Raw genomic sequence first — 26,416 nt, 5'->3', positions numbered from 1 at the left:
GCCTCCATCGTCCCCCGAAGATTAAACATCGATCGGTGGGCAAACACCTGTGCTCAGGTAATTGCTCGGGCTGGCTAATTATATCGCCTTCTCCTGTACGCTTCCTCCCGCTCCCTTTGACCTTCAGCATGCCTCCGCCCCTTCTCCTCCCACCCTCCCTTCAGGCTTTGTGCGTGTCGTCAGGTCCTCGTGTCGCCCTCAGTCTTTTCGTAACGCGACTCGGCTTCTTTGGTCCGCTGCCACCTGAGCCGTCTGCTGCCACATCCTGGGAATCGCCAGTGTCTGGTAGTGCCCCACACCCACCCCACACCCACACTCAATCCACACCCTCATCCACCCCACACCCCAACGCCTCTTCAGTTCGGTCTGGCGTTGATCACCGCAGCATACAACAAACAGAAGGCTGTCACGGCTCCCACCACATTTTCTGTTTTATTTATTTATTGTTTACTGTAACTCCCGCGGAGTGCCATTACCTGTGATATGTCAGTGTTTGCAGAGTAAACCATTTCACTCTCAACGAGGACGTCACATCCTGTGTTGGTTCACACTCAATGGGAACGTCACATCCTGTAGTCACTCACCCTCTGTGCACGTCACAGTCTCTGTAGTGACTATGAGTGTTTGTAGCCAGCATACTGTGGAGGGACTACAACTACTTTTTATGGGCTATAAATACTTTATACCGACCATATACGCTTAGGAGGAACTAATATTATGGGATATAAATAGTTTGAAGGCAGTTTGCAAGGGCTATAAATATTTTGTTACTTATGGCTGCCCAAAGTATTTCCGTCAGCGTCTTTCGCAAGTCAAAGGTCACGCCAGTTAATTAAGATTGAACATCTTTATTTAATACGAGCGTTCACCGGAATGTTTACACACAAAATGAGTGAGCATCGATTGTCTACATCTGTTTGGTGTTTGTCATGATTCTGGAGAGCGCTCGGAGCTTCCAGATCAGGTGGCGAAGGTTTTTCTGTTTTTACCCCAGACATTTGCTGCCTGTTTGAAGATGATGTCTGACCCGGCTGAGGTCATGGCGATGCCATCTATTCTGTCGCACCAACCGAGAAAAAATTGTGTTAGCCCGGAGGAGGCGGCTAATCATCTGCTGCGAATGTTCACAGGTCGAGCCATTTTCATTTGCCATTATTTTGAACATTCATGAAGGACAAAGTAAGGGAGTGAATGTAATTCTCAGTACAGCCCCCAACTGTTCTACTTACTGCTAACAGCTCACCACTGCTCACCTCCACACTGAGAACAGTCGTTTGTTTAGTGAGGCTTGGATGAGCAATGATGGATTGTCATGTCGATGCCTCGTTGCGACCAAAAAACAACAACAACAACAAAAACAAAAACAAAAGAAAACCCACCCCAAACAAACAAAACCCCAACAACAAAACCTTTACATAAATAGTTTTTACTCAGTTACTACTCATTTCTGTAATCAATAAGATGAGTTTTTGAGAGATTCTGTAGGTATGTGGTTGGTACACGCAGCCGCGGAGCAAGTCCATGATCTGAGGACTAGTCAGAAGTGTGGCTCCTGTCCATCTGCAGTTTTCCAGGAGAAGTCGGTAGCTGATTTATCAGGCAGATACAAGCGACAGGAGGAGGCTTCTGCATACCCTCGCCTAGTCACGGTGAACCACTTACACTCACTGTCCAGACAGCCACGTGACTAGGGCACTCTGTAACACCTCCATGTTATTTTTTGAAACCATTCTAAAACCAGAAAACTTTTCACGGTAAATATTATCTTGGTTAAGTGCTAAGGATTTTTTATAGTTTCTTACATGGTACATGTTTTTGGTACAGTAAATAAAATCAGATTCTTTTTTAAAACAGAAACGAATCAGTTTGTTCCAAGCAGAGTTCTGTACTAGCCGCAGTGTAGAGTGCTTTCCCAGAAGCCTCTGAAGAAATAGCTTCCATCCGGCGGATAATCGCCTGCTTATTATTTCTCCCTCAGTCTGTCTGTCAGAGTCCGACACTGGGGGTGAGTGCAGCTCAGACTCCATTGCGCCAGATACTGTTACACGAGATTGCACTGCGGGCCACAGAAAGAGGAGACGAGGAGGGGGCAGATGTGAGATGAGCGGGGGGTGAGGAGACAGTTACTCGTGATAACGATGTTCTCATTACGGAAACGCGACAAAAAATCTCAGTGCGCATGCGTCATTGCTACGGACTCCCTGGATAATGTCCGTCTCTCACATCCGGCGATGGTCGGAAGCTGGCGGACCAGGTGTAAGATAAACAGCCAGCCTCCTTCCTCGCCACTTTATCCACTTCGCCCTCCACACGGCCATCTGGTAACTAGCCTTATAAGCTGGCCGTGCTCGTGTTAGAGAGCAGAGCTACGGATACTTCTACAACTTGTATGGTTGATTGGTTCATTAGTTAGTTTCTTAGTGACTGTGTTAGCATTTGATCGCTCATAATTCATTTGTTCATTAGTTAGTTTGTTAGTGACTGTGTTAGCATTTGATCGCTCATAATTCATTTGTTCATTAGTCAGTTTTTTGCAGGCAGTGTGTTAGTATTTTTTCCTTTTTATTATTTATTTCGTTAGTTAATCATTGAGTCAGTCAATTAGTCATTTAATTAATTACTTAGTCAGTAAGTTAGTCCGTTAATCAAGTCCTTGATATGTTGGAAAGTGATGTACAACTAGTGAGATGAAGCAAAAGTATCTCACACAAAAGCTGGAGCCAAACTGATCTCGGCAGCTGAAGTCTGCTTTCTTTCTTTCTCCGTCAGCCTGTCGGCTCCTTCTCTCTGTGAAGACTTTGCTTCACTCGCCATAAGCACCTGCCATCGCCAAGGGTTTATTTCATGGGTCATAAACATCTAGTGTAGCCTTGATTATGCGTTATTCCTCGCTCACAGCTTTCATAAACAGAGGCTGTGTGGTTAGTCCATGGGAGCCAACAGTAGGACCTCACCCGCCACACCAAGCGACTGAAGCCAAACGTTCAAGTTTATGAGGAATAAAATGTTGACAGACACCAGATAATGTTAGAGATGTGATAGGTTCATCGTCAAACCGTGTTATTATAGATGCAGTGTAACTTACAACGATCCCCTTCCGGTTTCTAGAGACCAACACAAGAATAAGTATTATTTTATTGAGCTGCTACACAATGCACGTTTTCCTCTGTGTGTGTGCGCGCGCGCATATGTATGTCGTTTTACTATGTACAGTGGAACCTCGGTTAACGAACTTAATCCGTTCTGGAAAGCTGTTCGTTAACCGAAATGTTCGTTATCCGAAACAATTTTTTCCATAAGAAATAAAGGAAATAGATTTAATTGGTTCCCAGCCCCTGTTGACTCGCTATTTGAAAGTTACAGGCTGTATATATATATAGGTATTTGTTTTAATGAGAACAGTTATAATGCAATATAAACGGAGTTAAATAAACATAAAAACATTAACGAAAGCATTTAAACAGAAAACTTGCCGTTTTGACGGCGTGGTTGGAAACAGGTGTGGGGAGGAAGGAGTGGAATTACTGCTTTGAATCCCCTCTCCATGAGCACACGTGACATTATAAAATCGGGGGAGACTTCCCTTTTCTGTAGCTTTGAGGTTGAAGAAAAAAACTTGTCCAGTGTCTGCTTCTTCTGCCTTTTTTTGTAAAACTCTTCGGTAATACGACATCACATATCCGACAGACGCATGCCACCTTCATACTTTGAAATCATTTCCTTTTTCAATTCATTTGTTGGCCGCGTCCTTGTCATTACCTCACTACTATTAATTGCTCTTAATCTTCTTTGGAGCCATGATTGAGGATTATCTTATTAAAATAAAGCACAACAGTCACTAAATAAGAAGGATGCGCACAGGTAAGGAACGACTGATCGTAACTGTCTCGAGCGCGAATGATGACATGCTGGTCGGTCACGTGTGGTTCACGTGGCTGTTCGTTATCCGAAATTTTGTTCGCTATCGGAGACAAATTTTTAACGAAATTTTTGTTCGTTATCCGAAATTTTGTTCGCTATCCGAGACAAATTTTTAGCGAAATTTTTGTTCGTTAACCGAAAAATTCGCTATCCGAGGCGTTCGCTAACCGAGGTTCCACTGTATGTCTTAATTGTGGATTTCATTACAGTGGCACATAACGACCCCCCCCCCCTTTTTCAAAAATATTTTGTTTTTTGCTGTTGCAGCAGTCTCATGGTTTAGTGTGTGTATATATATATACGGCAATGGCACGATGCTAAAGGCACAAGATTAGCCTGTCTTCCTACCTTCTATGCCCTGTCACCAGTCACCAGAGCTTTTGCAGTCTGTTATGTATGTCACCAGTAATCCATAGGATTTCAGTCTTAACGTGCAAGTCACCAGTAATTCCTATCGTTCCACTTTTCGTGAGCAAGTCACCAGAAAATCAAATAATTCCAGTCGCCCTGTTTCAGTCCCTTGCTAACTGGCCTTGGCACCACAGACGCTGAGGTTGTTTTCTTTAATGAACTTCCTTTATTCGTCGCTGTATAAAATATACTTGCAGCCCTCGTGAGAGGTAGTCAAAGTGTGGCAGGTATGAGTGTGGAATCCATGGGAAACCCTGCCACAAACAAGTGCACGCAAACACCAAACAGACTGATCAAAAGATAGGGGAGCGACAAGAAAGAGGAAAAGAGACAACGATAGACCGGAAGGAGAGAGAGGGCGAGAGGTGTAAATGCGTCCCACAGTTTTACTCGCCTTCATTAAAATCCTCTCTCTCTCCCCGCACATTTAATTAACATTATAAAACCAATAAAATCAAGTATCAAACGGTAGCTTAAAATATCCTTCTCGGAACCCTCGCCCCGCCCCCTCCCCCAAAAAAGAGAAAACAGTTTGTAAAAATATATATTTTACATTTTTAATTTGTAGACCAACAGGTGACGACGTCGCAACCAACAGCAACATTAACAATATGAACAATAGTAATAAATACTAGCAACAATTACATATAAATATAAAAAATAATAAATCATAAAGAAGAGTACAGATATAAAAATGATCAGCAACCAGAGCTTCACCCCGACCCTCGAACATACCACGTATCCCATCACCAGTGCCACCTACCCCTGAACCCAACATGCCACCCAGAAAGTTCACAGTAAAGTACCCGCTTACAGATGCCTCGATAGCGCAGTAGGTAGCGCGTCAGTCTCATAGTCCATCTCACGGAGATATCTGAAGGTCGTGAGTTCGATCCTCACTCGGGGCAAGTTTTTTCTCGATTTTGTTTTTATTTAATACACAGGCATGAGTGGCGAGCATTGTCAACTGCAGCGTTTATCCATGGGCTCCCCTCAACGACCGTTACTAGTCAAGGGGCAAATGAATGGATGAATTACATATTGTATATACTTCCATAGTAAACAAAAACCAAATAAATTAAAAATTAAAAAGTTGATCCGAGGTTAGCATTCAATTATTTCTCTCTGCTTTTGTCATGGCGCTACGGAAGCAAGGTATTATGAAATAATGGTAAGTTTTTTAAAAAAAGCTGACGTCTGAAGAATTAGATGCAATACAAATACAATAGAAAACATCTTTATAAACCTTTTCAGAAAATTGTGTATCTGCCATGTTACTACTGCATCAGACATTACATGATACATCGAGAACAACATTAAATATATAGAAAAACCGTTAGTTCCGGGAACGGGAGCCAGCTGTGTGAGAACCTTCACTCAAAGACCTGTCCTGCCCATGATGTGGTTGTAGATGTGGATTGTAGCCGGAATAAAAATAAAAGTGCAGATATCGTGCGGTTCTGGCTAGGGGGACTCTTAACCTATCGTCTGTCTATGTGTCTGTCGTCGAATTCCTGTCGGGTGGATGAGTCATCGGCTAAACGTAGTTTGTTGTACACAAGCTACCCATTACTAGTGTTTGTCGTATAAAGCAGGGGCTTAAATGACTTTTAAAAAAATAAGAAAGAAAGGTCATTGTGTTTCCAAAGAGGCATTAATATTTTGATAGAATGTAGGAAAAAAGATATCAGGCATCAAAACAAACAACAACCACACAATGTCTTCATTCTGAGTGCACCTGTTAGAATCAAAAGGTATCGTGCGAAATTTAATTACTCCTGAGGCAGAGACTAACAGACACATTCATCCAAGAATCGTATAGTTTATTGACTGGGAAAGATATTGTTACGACTTACCGAACATGAGCATTGCCTTTTCTTTTGTTTTGATTTTTTTTTTCAATTTAGAACGATTTTAGAGACTGCTTATAAAATTGCTTGCAGAAATTTTGTTCTTGAACCGCGTTTCACTAAAAGTATTTCTGTAGATAACTATTTTGTTAGTCTTTACTGCATTAACAATAAGACGATAATGCCTTTTTTTGTGAATGTTTCGCATATGACGATACTAATAAAGGATATTTAAGTTTTCCGTACAAGAGAAAATTCACCAGGATGATTCAATTCACCAGGATAACAGTTGTTAAAATATTTCTTTCTTATTGTTTTTTAAAAAAGTACAGAATTTATATAAATTAAGCTGCAGTAAATGTATTGCACAAGACCATGGACATTGTTGTAAATGAAAGAAGTAGAGAAGGCAGCCTAGACTTGCCTAGTAAATATTTATGTGAGAGAGAAAACACGTGAGGTAGAATAATCGTAGACAGCGATTGCGTTACGGTTAAAGGGAAGCTACTCAGTTTAAGCTCGACTTGTAAACTCCCTCGTGTAGTGGTTGCCTCCCTTGCGTCATCTGAAGTCGGCGCTGTCTGCTGGGGGGGTGGTAACACAAAGGAAGGATGCCAGTGGCATTGACTGAAACGCCAAATTCTGTCCTAAATCAGTTTCCGTGACACCAGGTCTCGTGCCTGTCACCATGCAGACGTCTGACAATCTGGCGTCGCGTGGAGTTGCAGATGTCGACAACTGGAAGAAATGGGTTAAATGGTCCGAGGGTAGGAGGAGGTGGGTGGGTGAGAAAAACAAAGCAAAAATGCCGCCTTCGCTGTTTCAACGGTTGGAATGACAGAAAAGGTTGGCCAACACCGACTGTGGACAGCAGCTGACAACTTTCTGACAAGAGATGATGCAGATGCCCTTTGACCCTGCTCAATGTGAGATCAGTCCCGGCGGCTGATTTTTTTTCTTTTCCTAAACGTGATGTTTGACATCTGGTGTAGGCCCATTTTACTGTGAACCCATTGTTATTATTCACAGTTAAAAGATAAAGACACGACACTTTGGCTTTCCGGTATGAGCTATCTGTTGTTGTAGGTCTATCGATTGTTTTAAAGTCGAAAATCACTTTTATTCCGTGATCCAGGAGAAATAGTGAACTTTACCTCTTTTAATGGAGTGTACGTGGAGCATTTACGGCATTCATTCAGTGGAGGATATGACAGGCCTGTAGGCATGTACACACCCGACAGAATTAGGTTTGATTGTCCCCGGGTTTTGTACATCATTTTCTACGACAGGACAGACTAGCGTTGATTTTTTTTCATTAAAACGTTTTAAATACCAGTCACAATTGTGACAACACAGACTGTCAGTAATGTGGCACAGACAGTCTGGGGTCTTTTTCATGAAGAAGAGATAGCACTACCCCAGCTATACTGAAGTAATAGCTCCGTGACTGTAGGTATTGAGCGAAAGTAAAGAAAACCATGGAATACCAGGGTATTTGTCCTCCAGCAAAACTACAGCTTCTGAAATTTCATGCTTTTTAATTCACTGCAGTCACTGCTCAACTCAAACACTGCTGCGTGGACTTTTATTTCTACGTGCTGTACATGACATAAGATTGTACTTTACATTTTGTTTTATAACGGCAAGAGAATGAACTGTTGCATACATATAAGCGACCATAGACCACCTAGACCCATTACTGACAAAACTGATGTTATATGCGTTCACATTTGAAAAAGTACACATAGTTTGGTGAATTTATCTCCTTCTGATACTACAACCATTCACCTTGCCGTAAGCTGTTTATCCTGGAAATAAGATTTTATTTTATTCTTAAAAACATCAAAATAAATTATAATGATAAAGAATCGTGTCTACACGCTTTCAGGGCGACCGTCGGTGTTTTTTTTTTCGGGTACTCCATTTTCCCCTCCGCTCTCTCTGAAGCGGGCCCATGGCCTAATCAATAAAGTTTGTTCGTTCATTCTCACACACACACTAAATATACATTAAATATACTTCTATACTGTCTACAACTGAAAAGTGTAATTGTGTGTGTGCGCTCACGCACACGTGAAAAAAAAAGAGTTGGAGGTAGAGTGTGAGGTATTTCCCACGCTCGAGCCGCGGCGAGGGGATGACGTCAGCGTGCGGCCACCCCAACCCTTTGTCCGGACGTGACGTCACTTCTCTCATTTACATGGAGGGGCAAACTCGCCGAAGCGCCACATGAAAGAACGACACAGTGATAATGCCGATCGTTGTGAGTGACTGACGATGTTTGAGGATATATTTTCCGCCCAGGATGGCTAGCGAGAGTTCGAGGAGGAATGGGCCTATGAAAATACGCCTCACGGGTAAGTGAGAAGGGATAGAACGAGCTCAGGATTCCCTAAGAAATGTCGTTTATTTTCAACGACAGTAGCACTCGCACCTAACATGGCTGCCAAGTTTTGTTGCTCTCTGTAGTGTAGATAGTGTGGTGAAACTTCGGCTTCTGTTTTATTTTGTTTTAGCAAAGTATAGCACACACTTAGTTTTGTGCATTCAGAAAACAAATTCCATTTGAAACCGAGTCGTGCATAACTTGATAAATTTCGTAAAATGATCAGGTGCAATGATTACATTTACCAACTCGAATCACTCCGTCTGATACTGAGAAGTAGCTACTTCATTCATCGTGCTTTGCTGTACGTTTGAATGAACATGTAAATAAACAGGGTATCTGATAGCATGCAAAGTATGAACATGAGTTTGCCTTGGTTCGGTGATAGCGACAAGACAACAGCACTTATTAACGCTCAAATCACGAGAAGTAAACTGAGGAAAAAAGGCGAAAGATCGAGATTAAATTTAATCCTGTAAATGGAGATGATCATCAGTCTAGTCAGAGGGTGTAAAAGCTGGCACTGGTGCTTATGTCATGTTCTGCACCGGGACAGTTGTGAACGCCAGCAACAGTGCATTCAGAGAAAGGCGACGGCCCGAGAAGGGACAGAGCTTTGCATCAAAACAAAGAACTGTCAGGGTTTGCTGTATGACTCACTCCATTTCCAGAAGGGTATTTTATAAAGGGTAGCACCAGTCAGCAGAGAACGGGTAGCAAAACGTTCTTTATTTGGAAATAAAATTACTTCCGTTTTCTGAAACATTCCGCTTTCCTCACAGAATGAAGTTGCCAACACTAAAAGAAAATTATCGAAGGAAAATCCTTAAAGACTTGATATTTTCTTTATTGTGACTGATATTTTTGTTTAGTAGGGAGGATTAATATGAATGGTATTGATGTAGACAAAAAATTATTATAAGGCTTTTAAGGGTAGATGTTGAAACTTGAAATATATTTTATCTTGGATATACTTATAAAAGTGTTTTTGACATGTCAATAAATGACTGATTTTGATAGCATACTTCCAATGAATTAGTAGTTACATAGTATCATAATTGCTTAAAGTAATATGCTTTAAACTCGATGGTTCCTACTAAGAAATTTTAATTTGATAAAATTTATGCTTTATTCAACAAATTAAAGGTAGACGAGAAAGCAGCCACTAACATGAATGGCTACATGATGTAAGATGAGCGTGTTGCTATTTTGGGCATCTGCTGATGTTGACATACATTGGAAGTAGGTTATGAAGAGTTTAATGTAATGTTACACAACACCAGCATTTCTTTCGCTTAAAGGTACTGATGTATCTGGACAGGTTCAGATGAGGGAGGGATCAGGAATGCCCTCCATTGCTTTATTTACTGGTTTAACTGTTTAGGGTTTGTAGAAATGTAGATATATATTTGACAGGGTTCCCAGGTCCTTGCAAGGTCCTTCTAAGTCCTTTTATATTGAATTTTCGCCGAAAGGCCTTTTAAGTCCTTTTATTTGCCATGCGGTCCTTTCAAATTCTCACACAGGTCCTTACATTTTCTCTGTGACCCTTTTAAGTCCTTTTATCGATAAAATATTACCACAAATTTATTTCCGGAGTTGACTTTGGCGCAAAATACCGACAATTTTTTGCCGCATGTTTGGTCTACACATCTGTACAACACTAGTTGCCCTTCCGTATTCGCAAAAAACACTCTTTTTTCAAAAGGTCTTTAGAAACTTACTCTTTCTTGAACCTTGATCTTCTAGTACTACTGTGCATAGCTCTATTTCTCTCTCTCTTCCCGTTAGAGTGTGTGTGCGAGAGAGAGAGACACGTGAACTGACTTTTGTATTACACCAAAGAATGGCTTTCAGGTTTTGCAATTATTATTACTTAGATTTCTAGAAAACTTGGAACATTAACGGTGTATGTTATCAGCGCGCTAAGGACACTTTTTAAGTTATCTAATCTAAATATGACAGACAGGCATCAAAATTAACTCTTTGATTATTTATTACTAGAAATACATGTATTTGAGAACATAGAGAAGACCACAGATTCATAAATAATACATCTTTCCAACCACACAAGAGAAAAACTTAAGCATTGATGACTGTCACTTAGGTCCTTACGAATGCATGAAAGGTACTTTTAAGGTCCTTTTAAGGTCCTTTTTTGGCACCATCCCTGATCCCTGGGAACCCTGTTTGATGCTACAGTAAGTGCTAGTCCTTTGACACACCCATATCCCCCTCTTCCATTTATTGCTACTTCCCTACTCGTCTACCTGTTCAAACTCGTGATACTCTCAGTCTTTGTTACTTGGTTTCTCTTCGTATTTTCTGTATTTGTCCTTATTTATCAGTAGTTTTTTTATCTTTACGTTATTTGTTATTACTATGATTTTTTTTCTTTGTTCATCTGTCCCTCATATGTTGTCCTTGTCTTGTTCTTGTTCTGCTCTTTACGAGTGTGAGTTTGGGCTATATTAATCATGCATTATTATTTTAACATTAAAATAAAAAAGCTGGTGTAGTCTCACTTGAAGATCATATAATTTTGTTATGGTTTATTCTAGGTTTTATTTTGTAGCAAAACAAAGAGTCCATGGATCAAAATGGCTGCTTACCTAATCAGAATCTGGTGCTTTCTTTTCTTAAGAGCGACATTAGTGTGAAGTTAAGTAGGCCTGTAGTTGTTCTCAAGCATCAATCAGCTGACACATTTTAGTGACCTCCCTTTTGGCTTTTGTTACATAGAATGATTGCTTTGTTATTGTGGCCTGACAGAGGGCAGTAAGATGTAACATGTTGTGCCAGAAACAGACTGGTGTGTTCTAGTCAGACTCATGTACGCTGGGTTGTTAGCAGTTAAGTGATTAACCTGAAGGAAATTCTTTAAGCATCAAAAGGATGTTTAGTTTTCATAATACATTCCCATTTCCTCCTGCAGGATAAAGCTGCCTCATAAAATGCACGTGTTTCAGCGTGAAAGAGAGAACTTTTTATTTGTTAAACCAAAAAGAAAAATAGGATTTGTTTTTGTTAAAGATATGTTTTTATCAACAGGAAATGCAGTGCAGATTCTCATGGCTTAAAACATACCACTTTATGGAAATTTCTCACTCAAAGTAATTTATTATGGGTATGTCTTCAGCAGAATTGCTAAAAGTAGTAAAACTGCAGTGGATTTGTTGTTGTTGTGGTACAGACTTTTAAGAAGTGTGGCATAGAGGGAAGAATAAAATGGCTAATTCAGTGATTGTTATATGACAGTTACAAGACCTGTGGGTCTTTTTATAGTGAAAGGAGAATGGATTATAATCAGAATGACTTTTTTTTCACTTCCTGTTGTAGATTTACCCCTTTCTTATCCACACAGTGTCATAATGAACATTCTATGTTACTTATGGTCTTTGCTACCATTGTGTCAACACTGATGTGTTGAAGTTTAACAAAGTTAAGATTGTGTAATGTAGGATAAGAGGGCTTATTAGCAAAATGACAGACCTAGAAAAATGTATTGCTAGGAGGATGGTAAGTAGTAGACTACTGAGGAAACTAAGCTTGTAACTAAGAATGTGTTTTTTGCTAAACTAATAAAAACCATAAAAGAAGCGAGTTTTTCAAGACATATTTGTCTTACGCAGTTGGTCAGGATAATGGAAGTAGCCAGTATTTTTCTATACCTTGCGAATTATTTACTTTAGGACTGTAACTTAAGACTGAAAAGTATTAGATTGGGAAAAAACACAATGACACTGTGGTTATAAATAATTGTTACCTTTGTAATAAACTTTTGTGCATTTTTTTCATCTTTTTGTGGATTAGGGGGAAAAAAATAAAAAGAATCTCCAAATAATTGTGTGTATGAAAATGCAAAACATTCGGTTACACATTTTCTTTTGAAGAACAAATTCTTTCACTCCTGTCTTTGTTTTTTTCAGTGATTTTCATTGGGAGCATGAAGTATTAGCATTAGGTAGGATGGTCTGGTGATCTGTATCGTAAGTTACAAAGCTATCCTTGACCTTACTTTTTATTAGTCTTTACAATAAATTAGTTGCTAAAGTAGATTCAAATGAAGAAAGGCCTCTGATGTTTACATTTATTTAAAGAGAGAATTTTTGTCAAAATAGACTTGGGGTGCTGGGGGAAGAGCCACAGATGGATTGTGATATAAAAGACCTACCAAATGCAAAACATTTTTATGAATTTCTTTTTATTATGGTTTAATGCAATTTATTAGTACCATAAGGCAGTTACGAAGCAGTTTTCGTAGTTATAGCTAATAATCAATCCTCAAAAACTGCAAAGCGCATCTGCAACAAACAACATTTGCTTACTCATGCCCACCACATAAATCACTACCATTGTGTAAAGTTCCTGAGATCTGAGCAAGTAATAATTTTTCCACCCACTAGTTGCAATCCTTTGTGCAGGAGGAAGTCAGCCAATTTGAAAGCTGGCAGAATTATTTTATCTTTTACTTACATCATGATGTTGATGTTGTGTGGACAGATGGATGGTTGAAAGGGGTTCATGGTATTTGTTTTGGGCAAATTGACCTCTAATTTAAACAACTGCACTCTTGTTTGTCTTTAATATAAAGGTCACAGCTTTAGACTTTAAAAGTACACCTGTTGGGTGATGATGTATGTCATCTGGAGAGAGTTTTCTGACAAGTTTTCTGGGTTTGAGCCAGGGGATCTAAAATGTGATGAGAGCAAAGAATGTGGGAAATGAAAATGTTGTCCTTTTTTTCTTGTACCAGCATTGGTGATGATAGAGCAATGATTGTAAAGTAATGGCATAGTGGTAAAGTATACATTACCACAATAGTAAGACAGATTTTTAAGGCTGAACTTTTGGCTCATGGCTTTTGGGGGTGGGTGAGTGGCTGGGGAAGAATGGCTCAATCTGAGGAAGGGAGATGAGAAACACAGTGCCAGCGACCCAAGTGGTCATTACAACATTTGTTAGATGCCATTTTATGAACTAGGTTCACACATTTATTAGACGCTTTTTAGGAAACTGGGTCACACATTTTAGTTGTCTTTGCTGCACTCATGCAATGTTTCTCCATAAATTGTAAGAGGTTTCAGACCCTAGTGTAAAATTATTCGGATTTATGGACCCCTGACATGAAAATTGTTGTTTTTTTTTTATTGACTGCTTGCAAAAACCTTTTACTTTTCAGTGGCCTAGGAAGATGCTCTGCTATGGGAGTGGGGTGGGGAACTCTCCTGACAGTGAACAATGTTCACACTCGCACATTAGGGAAAAAAAGGAGGGATTGCATGAGTGCAGGCCATGTGCATACATACTGGTAGTATCACAACATATACTGCTTTGAGTGTTAAACAACAATATAACACTTAACAAGAAACAAAAACTAATTGAAAAATGATAGACAAGGTTGAATCACAGGAAATTATGTATTTTTCAGAATAAGAGAAACTCAAAAATCATATTAATCACATTTAAGGTTTGCAATTCAGTATGCAAAAAAATGCCTGTTTTGTAATAGACTTTCTTTTTCCTTTTTACAGCTGGATGTGAAAAAGCATAACTTTTACTTATTCTGTTACCCTTATAAAATAAATGAAGATTTGCTATTTGTCTCTCTTGGCTTCTCTGCCTATTTTTGTACTTTGTACTAGTTCCTGTGATATTGCTTTTGAGTCAATATCCCATAATTTTGTTGTGTTTAATACAGTGTGTTTAAGTTAAGGGATCTGTTTGAGGGTGAGCTCATGGCTGCTGAATAACAGTATGCATGTAGATGGAGTAGAGCAGGTTGGTTTAAACTGAGGGCAGTTCGAGATCTTTGCGTGTTCATTGAGTCCAGGTCATATCTGTATTTTGTATGGAAGAAAAGATGCCATACATTGTGGCAAGTCCAGTTCATTCAATTCCCATTTTACTGCTATGGATTTCTCAAGTCTTTTTTCACTTCAGACTGTCCACATTATTGTCTAACCTCTTTGGCTAGAAGCAGAAGAGGAATGAATGCTGAAAGGGAATTTCTCTTGTCCATCATTTTTTTTTTTTTGTGGGACATGCCAACTACCTCCCTCTTCCCTCCCTCCTACGGTACCGCTTACTGACATTTCCATCAACATAGTAGGCGGCAAAAAGTTGAAGCACACTTTTATGATCATTGTGACCTTTCAAAGCTGTGAGCACTCTTACAGGGTGACTTGGTTGACCTACCAGATGGCAATTAGGCTGTCTGTGAGGTTTGGACCCCTGGTTCCAGGGGTGGCCTTCCTGTTTATCACTCCTTCCTGCATTAGATGGCCATGTGATGATTATCAGTGATGTGAAAATGATGTCCTCCTGTTAGCTATAATAACATGTTCCTTAGTGGTCAGTGTCACTTCGTTTATGGCATCTACACATTTGTACTGGGATACATGCATTAACCAGGCAGTACCTTGGCAACCTAAATCATAGGAACTTGAATACACTTGAAATGCAAACACTGATTTGATATATGCTTAGGAATATGAGAGGGAAAAAAGACACAAGTTTTAGTTCATAATATTTAAATTAAATATTAAATTTTAAGGGGGTAGGGGAGCGAGATTGTGTGCAGGCATGATAAAAGAGAAGGACAGAAGAAAATAGATGGGGTTAGTGTGGGGTTTATGTTGATTGAAGGTAGAATACTGGTCAGATGGAGTCAGTTATGTGATGATCAGTACCAGCCAGTAGACTTTCTGATTTGGCAGCCATTTTAGCGGAGCCTGCAGTAGTATCTTCCCCTTGTTTCAAGTCCTTCTCCAACCTTTAATCTGGTGCAGCAGCTATTTTATTAGTCTTGCAAGAAGTGCAGCCTTGTGGTGGATTTTTGAGAGCAAAAATAGCAAGATCTGTTACTCAGGTCTCTGATGTCTTGATTTTGTCAGGATTGTCATACTTGTCCTTTGTGGGTGTTTTTACTGCAATCTTATATTACTGAGGCTTCATCTTTTTGGCAACATTTAAAGTTAGAACATATGCTGTCTCCTTTTAGGAAGAAAATCAGCTTTTTTAAAATAGGTAAATCATTTACTTGCACTTCAAATTGATTGATGAGAAATACTAGTAATTTTATATAACTGGCTTTTTCCTGTATTTGGTGGTGGGCTATTGTTTTTTTAGCACATACATCAGATTGTTGTCTAGTTGTTGAAAACCTTTTGCACGTGTATAAACTTATTCACAAGATGTCTGTATCTGAAAGAATTTTTTTTTTTATGTGTTTCAGTCTTGTGTGCCAAAAACATCGCCAAAAAAGACTTTTTCAGTAAGTCCTTATTATTTTTTGTATTTTATGGTATATAAGTTTTTGTAATCTACATACATAAATGGTGACATGTTTTAAAGAAAGTGTCATTTTCTTAAGTCATGTGCAACAGCAATTGTTTGGATCTTTAATAGTTTAGTTTCATTGTAAAGGCTAGACCTGGGCTGTTTTGTCAAAATCGGCATTAATGTAATGAACATGACTTGAAAATGTTTAACTTTAAGTCTAACCTTTGGAAGGTATAGTTACTTACTATTCTAGTTGGTAAATGACCAAAATACCATCACTCCCTTTTATTGGCATACAGATCAGTGCAATCACAATCACCTACACCGAAAGATTGATTTTTCAGTGGGCTGCATTTATTAATGAAATATTATTTCTTGAACCGTCTGCAGGATTGCCAGATCCATTTGCAAAGATAAGTGTTGATGGTTCTGGCCAGTGCCACTCTACAGACACCTGCAAGAATACTCTTGACCCAAAATGGAACCAGCACTACGATCTGTAAGATGGAATGTCATCTTTTTTTCTTAAATAAAAAAAACGAGTTTGCCATGTTAGTGGACAGAAATATTTGGTAATAATCACTTTCTATGCTCGCAGTTTTACAAATAAACAGATAAATTGTTGAGCGCTGCTATTTGTACACTAAACTTTTCCATCATGTTTCAACGTGCATTGTTTTAAATTAAAGTAACATAATATTAAGACACCTTTGCAATGATCATCTACTGTTTATTTTTAATGAGGGTCAGCTTTACTTATATGTAACAAGTAATGATTGCATCACTCGATATTGGCAAAGTGTTAGAGTTAGAATTAGTGCTATGAAAGTAGTGAAAAAAATCTTTGTATTCTATGTGTAACAGATATATACTTGTCATTTAACTCATATCATCATTCGGAGACTTTCTGTTCTTAGTGCTATAAGCAGCAAGCAAATTATATTGTCTGTTTTGATTATGCCTTTTGGGTATAATGAAACTTTAATTTTAGAGTCAACTTTGCATTTAAATCAACTTCCTAAACCAATTTTAGACATGAGGAAAATGATCAGTTATGAAGCATTTTTCTTCCTTTTTTTAACATAGAAATCCCCTAGCCAGTTGTGGTTGGAAATAAGTATTATAATAATGGCTCACATCCCATTCAAATCTCTATCTCTCCTCTGTTTCTCTTTGGTCTCAGCTCGTTCATTGTCACATTATCTGTACACTATGGTAAACATATCTTTGCCTTAAAAGTGCTGAAATCATTTAAGGATTATATTTATAGAACGTCAATGTTACAAGTCACAAATTTGTTCTTAAGTGCTAAGACCATGCTCATTATGAGTGTGTATTATATAAATTTTGCATTTATTGTTATTGAATAAAAAATGGCACAAGACAAAAAAAAAAAAGGCAAATGGTAAGGGAGGCAACTAACAAATGGAATAGGATTCCTTTTAATTGTATCATGTAAGAGTTACCTCCCTTGCTGCAGGCTTTAACTTTCTGCTGTACATTAGTGTTGGCAAGGACATAACACATGATAAAACAAGGTATTCGTAGGCTTCAAAACTGCTCTATTGCTGCATAATGGTTCATTTTTGAAAACTGATTCGGATAAAAATAAGCCAAACTTTTTTGACAGCATTTAATCTGTGATATGAGAATAGAGAACTAAACAGACATTGAGAGAGAACTTGGTGTCTTAAGTTTTGTGTTTTAAAAAAATCACAAAGGATAGTGAAGGCCAGTTATCAGGAGTAATTTTATGATGCCCCAAACAGTATTAGATTCTCAATGAAATACAGACCAAATACCTAAGTGCAAAAATTGTTGTGATCAGTTGTATCAACCTGATTTTACTCCATAACTATATAACTATGAGTGTAAGTGACACATATCTGAAAGAGTTTTAACCCCAGTCCAGTTGTTTTTTCCCCCTTTTTTTCAAGATAGTGCATCCGGTCTGTTTTAATCTACGCTGTTTTCATGCTTACCTCCATAATCATCTATATCTTCTTTTTATTTCATTCACGTTCTTTCATTTCTCATGTTTGTTTCGTACCCACCACCCCGATTCTTCTCATTGAAAGTGTTGATATTAAATATCTAATATTGTTATTTAGCATCTTAGCTAGATAATATGTACATTTTATAGTATAACAGCCAGTTAATATCGAGTGATTTCTTGAATATATGAAGCTATTTGCTAAAATTGCCTGTGCCATCTCTCACCATTCATTCTGAGTTATTGTCATGGATGCTTTCACTCTGTTCTCATTTTCTGTGATGCTTTAGTTCAACATTGCTGGCTAAGGGGGCGCGCGGACGGTTAGCGCTTTGTTCAGCGCCTGTCACCAATAAAGTGAAGGTTGAACCGCTGGCCTATGCCATTTCTCGTCACCATTCTTTTTTCTCTGCATGGATGCTTTCACTCTGTTTCAGGGCTGCTTTCTGTGATATGCCTTAGTTGCTGACAGTTCAACAGCATAGATTGATAGATACTAGTTTGAGGATGTAACTCTTTTGCTGCCCAGGTATGTGGGCTACAAAGATTCCATCACCATCAGTGTGTGGAACCACAAGAAGATTCACAAAAAGCAGGGTGCAGGATTTTTGGGCTGTGTTCGTATCATGTCCAATGCCATACAGCAGCTGAAAGACACTGGATGTAAGTGCTTATTTTCTCATGTAGTTTGTCTTGTATTTGTATATAAATGTTGACCAGACCTGTAGGTAATACTCATATCATTTTTCTCTGTTGTATGTACATGTTTTTTTTCTTTAACATATTCTGAAGTGTTCATTCTTTACCAGACACCCACTGATTTTGTTTTTCATTTTTTTGGTTCTGCCTCTTTCCTCTAACACCTGCCCTTTTGACTGGAACTGCCTGAAACTGTTAAGGTCTACAGATGTATGTTTACTTTAGACACACCCAGTCATTTTACTGCATGGTGAATCATTAGTGAAGCCTTAAAGAAGGCGTCTGGGTGAATGAATATAACCCAGTGATCTAAAGAAAAACTTATCAACTGAATCTTACCTTTTGTCAGCAACACCAAACAGAACACACACACAATAGGCAGATGTTCTGCAGTTTCAGAAAGAGCCAAAGCGCACACATCAGCTTCAAGGTGAGCAAGTGTGAGTCAGGGAAATGACAGGTAGTTCGGTAAGTTACAAACTTGGAGGATAATACAGGACATGCATGTTCCAAGAAGTGAAAGGGGTAGACTTTGGGTTGGGGAAGAAGAAAAGAGATCAGTGACATGGAGATGAAAGAAGGAAGTAAAGTGAGAGGAGGTGGTACATTTTACATTAGAAATTATTTACACAATTAGTAAAATAAGTATTTACAAAAGTACATAGCAAAATAATTAGTTACATTTTTTGTGAAAGCTGGGATACATGGTGAATTTGTTTATAAAATAATCCAGCTAGTTTCTCAGTTTTGTTTTCTCATTAATGCTACAGCATCAAGATGCACACGACTGTCAAGCTCAGCTGTTGTCTGCGAATATAAATGCCTTGTTTGTGTATGCTTAGACACAGACCTGCTGTTTATTATATCTTATCTGTTCTCCTTTAGTTAAGCAATGCCAATAAAATTATCAGTTTATCACTTTGATGACATAGTATCTTGGTCAGAAACCAAGAATGTATCAAGAATAATAGTCTTGCCAAAAGTTTCCATGAGGCTTATCCTAGAGGAGTTGGTGCTGAAACAGGATACACAAACAGCTTTGATACAAACATATTTTTAAAACCTCTACTGGCTGTCGCATTTGTTTCTTTCATTTTTAGTGTGGAAAGCCCATTTAAATAACTTTTTTAAAATTGTAAAAAAAAATTAAAATTTGCTGCTGTTGAAATAAACATAGTAGCTGCCACTCTCTTGTGATTATGTTGAGCAATAATGAAGTGCTTTTGGCTGAAACTATGAGTGTTACAAGAAAATGTGAAATTGAGAAACACTTAAAGGACATGAACATCTTAGCTTTCTCATCACAGGTTACTTTATGCACTGTTTTTCTCTGAAATATTCTCGGTTTCTGCATTCACTTGAATTTGATGTTTTACCGTGTGATGGTTTTGTAGGATGTATTCCTCTTGCATGGGTTAAGCCCCAGACTGAGAAAGAGCTTTTCAGGCAGTTACTAGATTTAGACTAAGGTGTTTCCTGCAAGCTTCATCTTTGAGCATATGCCAGGTTAGGCTTATAAATCACAGAAAGACTGTTGTAATCATGACGATTGGATTTCAAAATTTGCATTAAAATGAAATAATATACTTCTTTGTGTGCTGGATATGGCATGCTTTAGGAAGTTCACATGTCTGATTTATGCTAGTGACATATTTGCTGCTGTTCTTGCAGAATGGTCGCTAATGAGATTGTTAGGAATGGTAATTAATGTCGTAAGTAGTATCAGCAGTGACTAGTAGCAGCGATAGTAAATGCTGGGTTCTTTGAAGCTGATTTTAAGAGCTTGAACGACGCTTCTAAACAGCACAGTTAACTATGACAGCAGTACATGCGTAGATATGTGTCTGCCAGTTCCTACATGGTGCATGCCTTTATTTTCCACGGCACTTTGGTTTGAAATCAGGCGAAACGAGGGAAGGCAAGTTAAAGACACCAGAAACTGGGGACCAGTGGGTGCTAAACTCCTCTCCTCCGACAGCCAGTAGACATCAAAAGGGCGCTGTACCTGTGCCGATGTCCTAGGCCGCTAGCTCTTCCATTAGCCTCCCTTTTCTGGCCCATTGCCGGTACGCTGTCGTTTTTTCTTATACTCCCTCCTTCCGTGTTTCTCATCCCTCTCTCCCTCCTGCCCATGTGTGTCTGCTCGCGTGCACAGTCTCCAAGTCACCAGCAAGTGTGGTCCCACGCGTGGCTGGAATACACAAAGGCGCCAAAGTAATTGTGTGCAGCAGGTACTGGTGTGGGGCGAGTACAGAGATGCATATGTTTGTGTGTGGGGTGAGTGAAGGGGGCTTTGCACGAACGCATGGTGGGGGTGAGCTCGGCAAGTCTGCATGTAGCTGTGTGATGGTTGGGGGTAGGTGGGAGTGGCACCGACACTGCGTAGTGTACAGTCAAGGCCTGCATGTGTTTAATCACCCTTCCTCCCAGCGGTGAAGCTCCGACATCCAACTTATTCAGGCTGACATACTGTTTACACACCTGCGCGCACGCGCACACACACAGACAAACACACACCCCTTATGTACATGTATCTTTTCATCCTCTCCCCGACCTCCACATTTTACGCGTGTGTGTGCGCGCGCTCGTGTACGTGCTCGTGTGAATAGGGGCCAGGGTGGAGGGGTATGGTGAAGCTGCACATACAGCAGTAGGGACAGGGGGATCGGGTGGGGGAGACTGAAGGTAACGTAAGGCAGGCGACCGGCGCGGCGAACTTTCCAGGCGGCCGTTCCCCGACGCGCTGGCGGAGTTGTTGTACCTGTGCAGCTCTCACACTATAGGAGGAAGTTTCCTCCGCGGCCTGCTCCACCATCCCATCTCGCTCCCCCTTCATTCACGTCGGCGCTGTAGTTGCGGTGTTTACGCGGGAGGCTGCAGTGTGCAGTCGACTCTCTCCCCCGTCCCTTCTCCCTCCCTTCCAGCTCGTGGGTAGCTGCTGCTCTCAGTTGGCAGCTTGCCTCCTCGCTGGCAGGTAGACTGAGCTTTTTTTGGCGGGCTGCACGTGCCGTGGCAAAGTGTGTTGGGCGATTCGCACGTGCTGTGGTAGGCGCTGCACGGACCCGTCTGCCTCGACGACGCCCTAGCATCTAGCGAGAGAAACCCTCGGTCAGCAACCCATCCACCCCGATTTCCCTCCCTTTATTCTCTCGGAAACAATATTCTAAAAAATGCTGACAGTGTTGCTGATGTTGTGGTGGTAGGCGTAGTAGTGGATGTTTATATCAAACCGGTTTTGTGGTGCTTACGTTCTGCAGCAGCAAGCGGTCTTCTACTGCGCTCAGCCACCTGGGAGTTTGAATCGAACCAACCGACACACGGGGGAACCGGCTAGGTGCTCAGAATTCAAATTCAAAAGCGGTTATTGGTGATTCTCCGGTCTCACCTATCTATATATTTATATCTCAGACAGGCGGCGTTACCTCTACCTGACCAATCGCTGAGTCTGAACCCGAACCTACAGCCCGTCTCGTGCCTTTTTTCAGACCTTTCGGAGTCTCTCGGCAGTCTGTTGACATTTCCACTTGAGTCTTTGTGCGCCATCGCCAAGAGCCTGCACGCGAAGGTGATCTGGTTCAAACCCCTAGAAACAGGGTCTAAGACGCGAAAACCATTTTGACCAAAATCCGTGTACGACTAGTGTTCTTCGATTGTTTCCTCGATATTGGACCGTACAAGTTTGTTTTGTGTGGTGAATGAGCTGTGGATGAGTTGTGCAAGCTTACACTCGTGTTTGTGCAACAGGAGGGATGTCTCGTCCGCTGATGTCTGGAACTGTGTAGTGTGGTGCGCACCGTTACTGAACACTTGTCCATGGGTCCACGACTTCCACCTCGTCGGCATCGCTTGTGATTCACCTGTAATTAACCAAGCAATGAGCACCACATATAAACGTGTGAATCTTAACAGTTGTTTGGTGCCCAGCAGGGGAAGCTTTAGACAACACACTGGCTTGACTGTGTACACTATCCCCGCAGCCATTTTCATGCGAACGTTTGTCCTCAGCTGTCGCACGCGACGTTCATGAATGGTGCTAGAAATCTCCACCCGGTCCCTCCATGGGAGGCCCAACATGGCCGTCATCAAGTTCCAGCGCCGCATGAGTGTGCCATCTGTGTGTGTTTCAGTCCAGCGCCTGGACCTGCAGCGCCAGAGCTCAGACGACACGGAGACGGTCAGAGGTCAGATTGTCATCTCGCTCATCTCGCGAGATCGCGGAGGATCCGGCCCCACGGTCACCGACGCCACTGGCATCTCGCAGGCCATCCCCTATGACCCCAACGAGCTGCCCGATGGGTGAGTACACTTGTCCTTCTAATTTGGTTACAATTTTTCCTTAAGTGAAGAGGCCAGACGAATGAAAACTTTGTCTGAAATGATAGATGCTGACTGTGAATTGTTTTTGCGAAAAATGTCGGATTGCAAAATAATCATTTACTTATTTAAAAAACCAGGGGGTGGGGTAAAGCTCTGGGGGTTGCCAAATTTGTTGTCGAGGGAGTCATCCAGACTTTGAATTCATTTTCGATTTTATGCCTGATAAAATTGAAACGCATGCTTCGTGGATCTGGAACTGGTGTCATGCAGTTTCGAACCAAAAGGAGTACAGGTGATGTGGGTGGAGACGACTGGGGGGGGGGGGAAGGTGACAGAAATTACCTTTTTGTCAAGTGGTGCTGCATTCATCACAAATTAGGATCAGATTGTTTTCATTGAGTAAAGAGTATGAAACATGGCGGCCTATGAGAACTGGTGGACAGGTGTGTTTTAAATACGATTGTAAGGAAACAGTTTAAAACCCGATATTTTGAGAAGAACCTATTCAGAACTTGAGATAAACTTTAAGTTTAAGCCTGACTTGCCCTTTCCCCAGCACTTTCATTTAAACAAGGTGGTCACGTGAAGAGTGCACAAGGCAGCATGTGCTTAGAAGGTGGGAAGGGTCGCTCTTACTTTCATTCTTTCAAACACCCTGAAGCAGAATTTAAAAGGTCAGTGAAATGGGGATACTAGATGGAGGGAAGAAATCCATCCAAATTCTTGTTGGTGTAAGTGCGTGTGATTGTGTGAGTACAGGTGCGGATAGTGCACGAGTAGGCAATGGTTTTTGTCACTCTGTAATCCCAGTTATGCGATATTGTTGGATGTGTACATCGTCAGGACAGAGGGCGCTAGAGGAGGGCTGGGGGAGTAGAACTTTCTCGTTACCTTATTTTTTAAACCCCTTTTCCCACGTGCTTGCGGCGTCTGGCGAACAGACTTGATAAAGGAAATGTTAGAGCCTCGGCAAAAATGTCAGATGATAGAGAGCGCACCTGGAGCTGGTCTCGCAGGTACTGTACTTCACAGCACCGACAAATCGTCTCCTCTGTGCATCACACACCTTCCTGTACTTTCCTTACTTTTCTTCTCACACAGACACATTCCTAGCCCCACGCAGGTTCCTCCGATACCTACGTGCGATCGTGAATTGTGCAAGAGTGCACGCAGCACACCAGTCGCAAGCAGGCCAAGTGGCTGAATAAACAAACCTCCCACCCTTCAGCCTTCTGTCGTCAGCTTTCTGTTGTTCACCCAATGTTTGCTTTTCACCTGAGAGAATTTTTATGAGTTTTTCTTGCTTGGCACAAATATTTCAAACAACGAGGAATTCGTTTATACAAAAATGATGAAATGTGGCCTGTCTAAAGATTCGGCTAAAGACAGCATCACCAATGTGGATATAATAAATCATAAAACAGAGAGCTGCATCATCAGGAAGACTAAGATGTCACCGTACTAGTCAGACTAAGGTAGGCAAGGGTTTATGATTGGTTAGTTGGTTGTTTAGGTGGGAAAGTGCTTCCACCTAGAGTGAATTTCGCACTGAGGGGAAGTGTGTGTGTGTGGAGGGGCTTGCGAATAGATGTCACACACAGAGGGTGTCCCCACCTGAACCCAGGGCCTCTCACTGTAGTAGTAACAAGCGATGTTTTAACGCCTGTACTACCGGATGAATATGACTTGGCAACAAATAAACCTTTGTGTAAACAAAGACAGACGATGTAGCGACAGGTAAACCTTTGCCCAGTCGATCATAGTCTGTGAAGAAGGCAGTCGACACAGTGACAAGCAAACCGTTGTCATCGACATACAATGTAACGACAGATAAACTTTTTTTGTGCGTTTTTCTGTGATGGCACGTGAAGAATCACGAAGTTAGTGAGCTTCACGAGTGCAGAGGGCTTTTTGGTTCCAAACCAGCTTCCGTGATAGGAGGGCCTTCTTAACTGAGCAGTATGTGACTAATTGTGCTAATTGTAATGACCGTCACGTACATTGCCATAGTCACATTCTACAAGGTGTTCAGCCAGCTTTGAATGGTTCTACTTGATGGAAGGCGGAAGGCAGCGGAAAGCGAGGGTTGCAATTCGCCTTCTATATACCGCACCTTAGACACGATGAACCACTACTGTGTTGAGCCCAAGGCTACAGAAGGTTTATTTTTACTTTGTTTAGCAGATTGCTCCTGCAGCTGTAAGCAAGTCATCGGGTAAACCAGCCCGCTCTTTTCTAATTTTTTTCGTGGCGGTTATTTTTCCTCTCCCTCCCGTACTCCCACCCACTCTCCCCCACCCCCCACCCACCCCAAAAAAGTGGTCATTGATTTACTGGCGATATTTCAAGCGACTGGTGCTGAAAGCCGCTAACATTGTTCAAACAGCGATAATCGCTTCTGGTGCCAGGCGGGCCAGCCGGAGTCCGATGTGTTTGAAATGAGTGTGAAAGAGTGCTTGTCTTTGAAAATCCGGCAGGCTGTGAGGCGCATGGCGGGAGTGATTGGGCGGAACAAGGACACCCGGTGTACCCGCCACAGAAGCCACAGTGTTTCCGCACACTTACCGAAGTTACCCTGCCGTTAGGTTTTACGGCCTCGTCAGTCGCTCGTATTATTTATTGCCGGGCCTCGCAGGGCGGGCGTCTGATGGCAGACATTGGACGAGGGTCCGCTTCGATTGAACTGATAAACGGTGGCGGGGCTGTCCGCATCCTCAGGCCGCCATGTCGGCGCCAGAACTGCTGGGCCTTCCACAGACCAAGATCGGGTCTTCGACTAGCTTCCATTACGATCTAAAAGATAAAACATTATATATTTGAAAAAAAAAAACTGTCCAGACACTTCCCTACCTCAAGGCGATGGAAATAGAAGTGTAGAAGTGTTTCAGAAATTTTCTTGAGCAGATTTAGAGAAGGTGGAAGTGAAACCGGCAAACAAACAATGAGCTGTGTCCAAGAAAGATGGGTTTCCTGAAACTGACTGGAGTAGTACTCTTCACCTAAAGTGTTGGTCTTTGTTGGTGTTTTCATCATGCATTATTTATGCCTCTGTTAAAATCAGTTTGTTTTGTATGCTTTCCAGCATTTGAGTTCTTTACTTACGACAAAAATCAGTAAAATAAACTGTAAGATGAAAAATCCTGGCGAGGAAAATGTTTTGAAAAAATTGTTTTCTTTGTAACTCTATACAAAGAAGAGGGTTTGAGCCAACCGTTGCTTTATGCTTCCCTCCCTACCCCTCATAAATGAAATCCATCTTTACACTTGCCTCATACTCGCACACACCCACCCATCCACTTCACCCACCCGTACCCACGCACATGTCCTCGACTTGCTGAAAACAGTTTTCATTGAATTAAAAGAAAAAAAGTTTGGTGTTAGCGTTAGCGTACTGCGCGTAGAACACAAAGAACTCCTGTTCTTGCTAAGGATTCTGTTTCGCTGGAGTGGCATTATCTGGAAATGGTGTGGAGATGGCAGGTCAGACAAGGAGTAGCTGCAGACGTGCTTTAGACCCTCGCGAACCTTTCTGCACGCAGTGAGCTGGGAACTAGT

The 26,416-nt window shown here is 41.0% G+C and overlaps 1 protein-coding gene and 1 non-coding gene across 2 annotated transcripts in view; both read left to right on the top strand.

Annotated features, from left to right (window-relative positions):
- The first annotated feature begins 5,150 nt into the window (after positions 1–5,150).
- Positions 5,151–5,240, top strand: Trnam-cau. Its single transcript is given in 2 exon segments — positions 5,151–5,187; positions 5,205–5,240. It is a non-coding gene; the product is annotated as a tRNA-Met (tRNA).
- Positions 5,241–8,389: 3,149 nt separating this feature from the next.
- Positions 8,390–26,416, top strand: part of LOC112556620 (E3 ubiquitin-protein ligase SMURF2-like) — a 43,654-nt gene continuing 25,627 nt past the window's right edge. The window contains exons 1-5 of the mRNA XM_025225789.1: positions 8,390–8,539; positions 15,806–15,844; positions 16,243–16,351; positions 18,375–18,508; positions 22,672–22,840. Coding sequence (XP_025081574.1) covers positions 8,488–8,539; positions 15,806–15,844; positions 16,243–16,351; positions 18,375–18,508; positions 22,672–22,840 — 503 coding nt within the window. The 5' untranslated portion in view covers positions 8,390–8,487. The remainder of the gene's footprint in view (positions 8,540–15,805; positions 15,845–16,242; positions 16,352–18,374; positions 18,509–22,671; positions 22,841–26,416) is intronic.

The sequence above is a fragment of the Pomacea canaliculata genome, linkage group LG1 (genome assembly GCF_003073045.1).
Source record: "Pomacea canaliculata isolate SZHN2017 linkage group LG1, ASM307304v1, whole genome shotgun sequence".
NCBI classification, from domain to species: Eukaryota; Metazoa; Mollusca; class Gastropoda; order Architaenioglossa; family Ampullariidae; genus Pomacea; species Pomacea canaliculata.
Note: the sequence above shows the minus strand (reverse complement) of the source record. Positions and strands in the feature narration are given on the sequence as shown.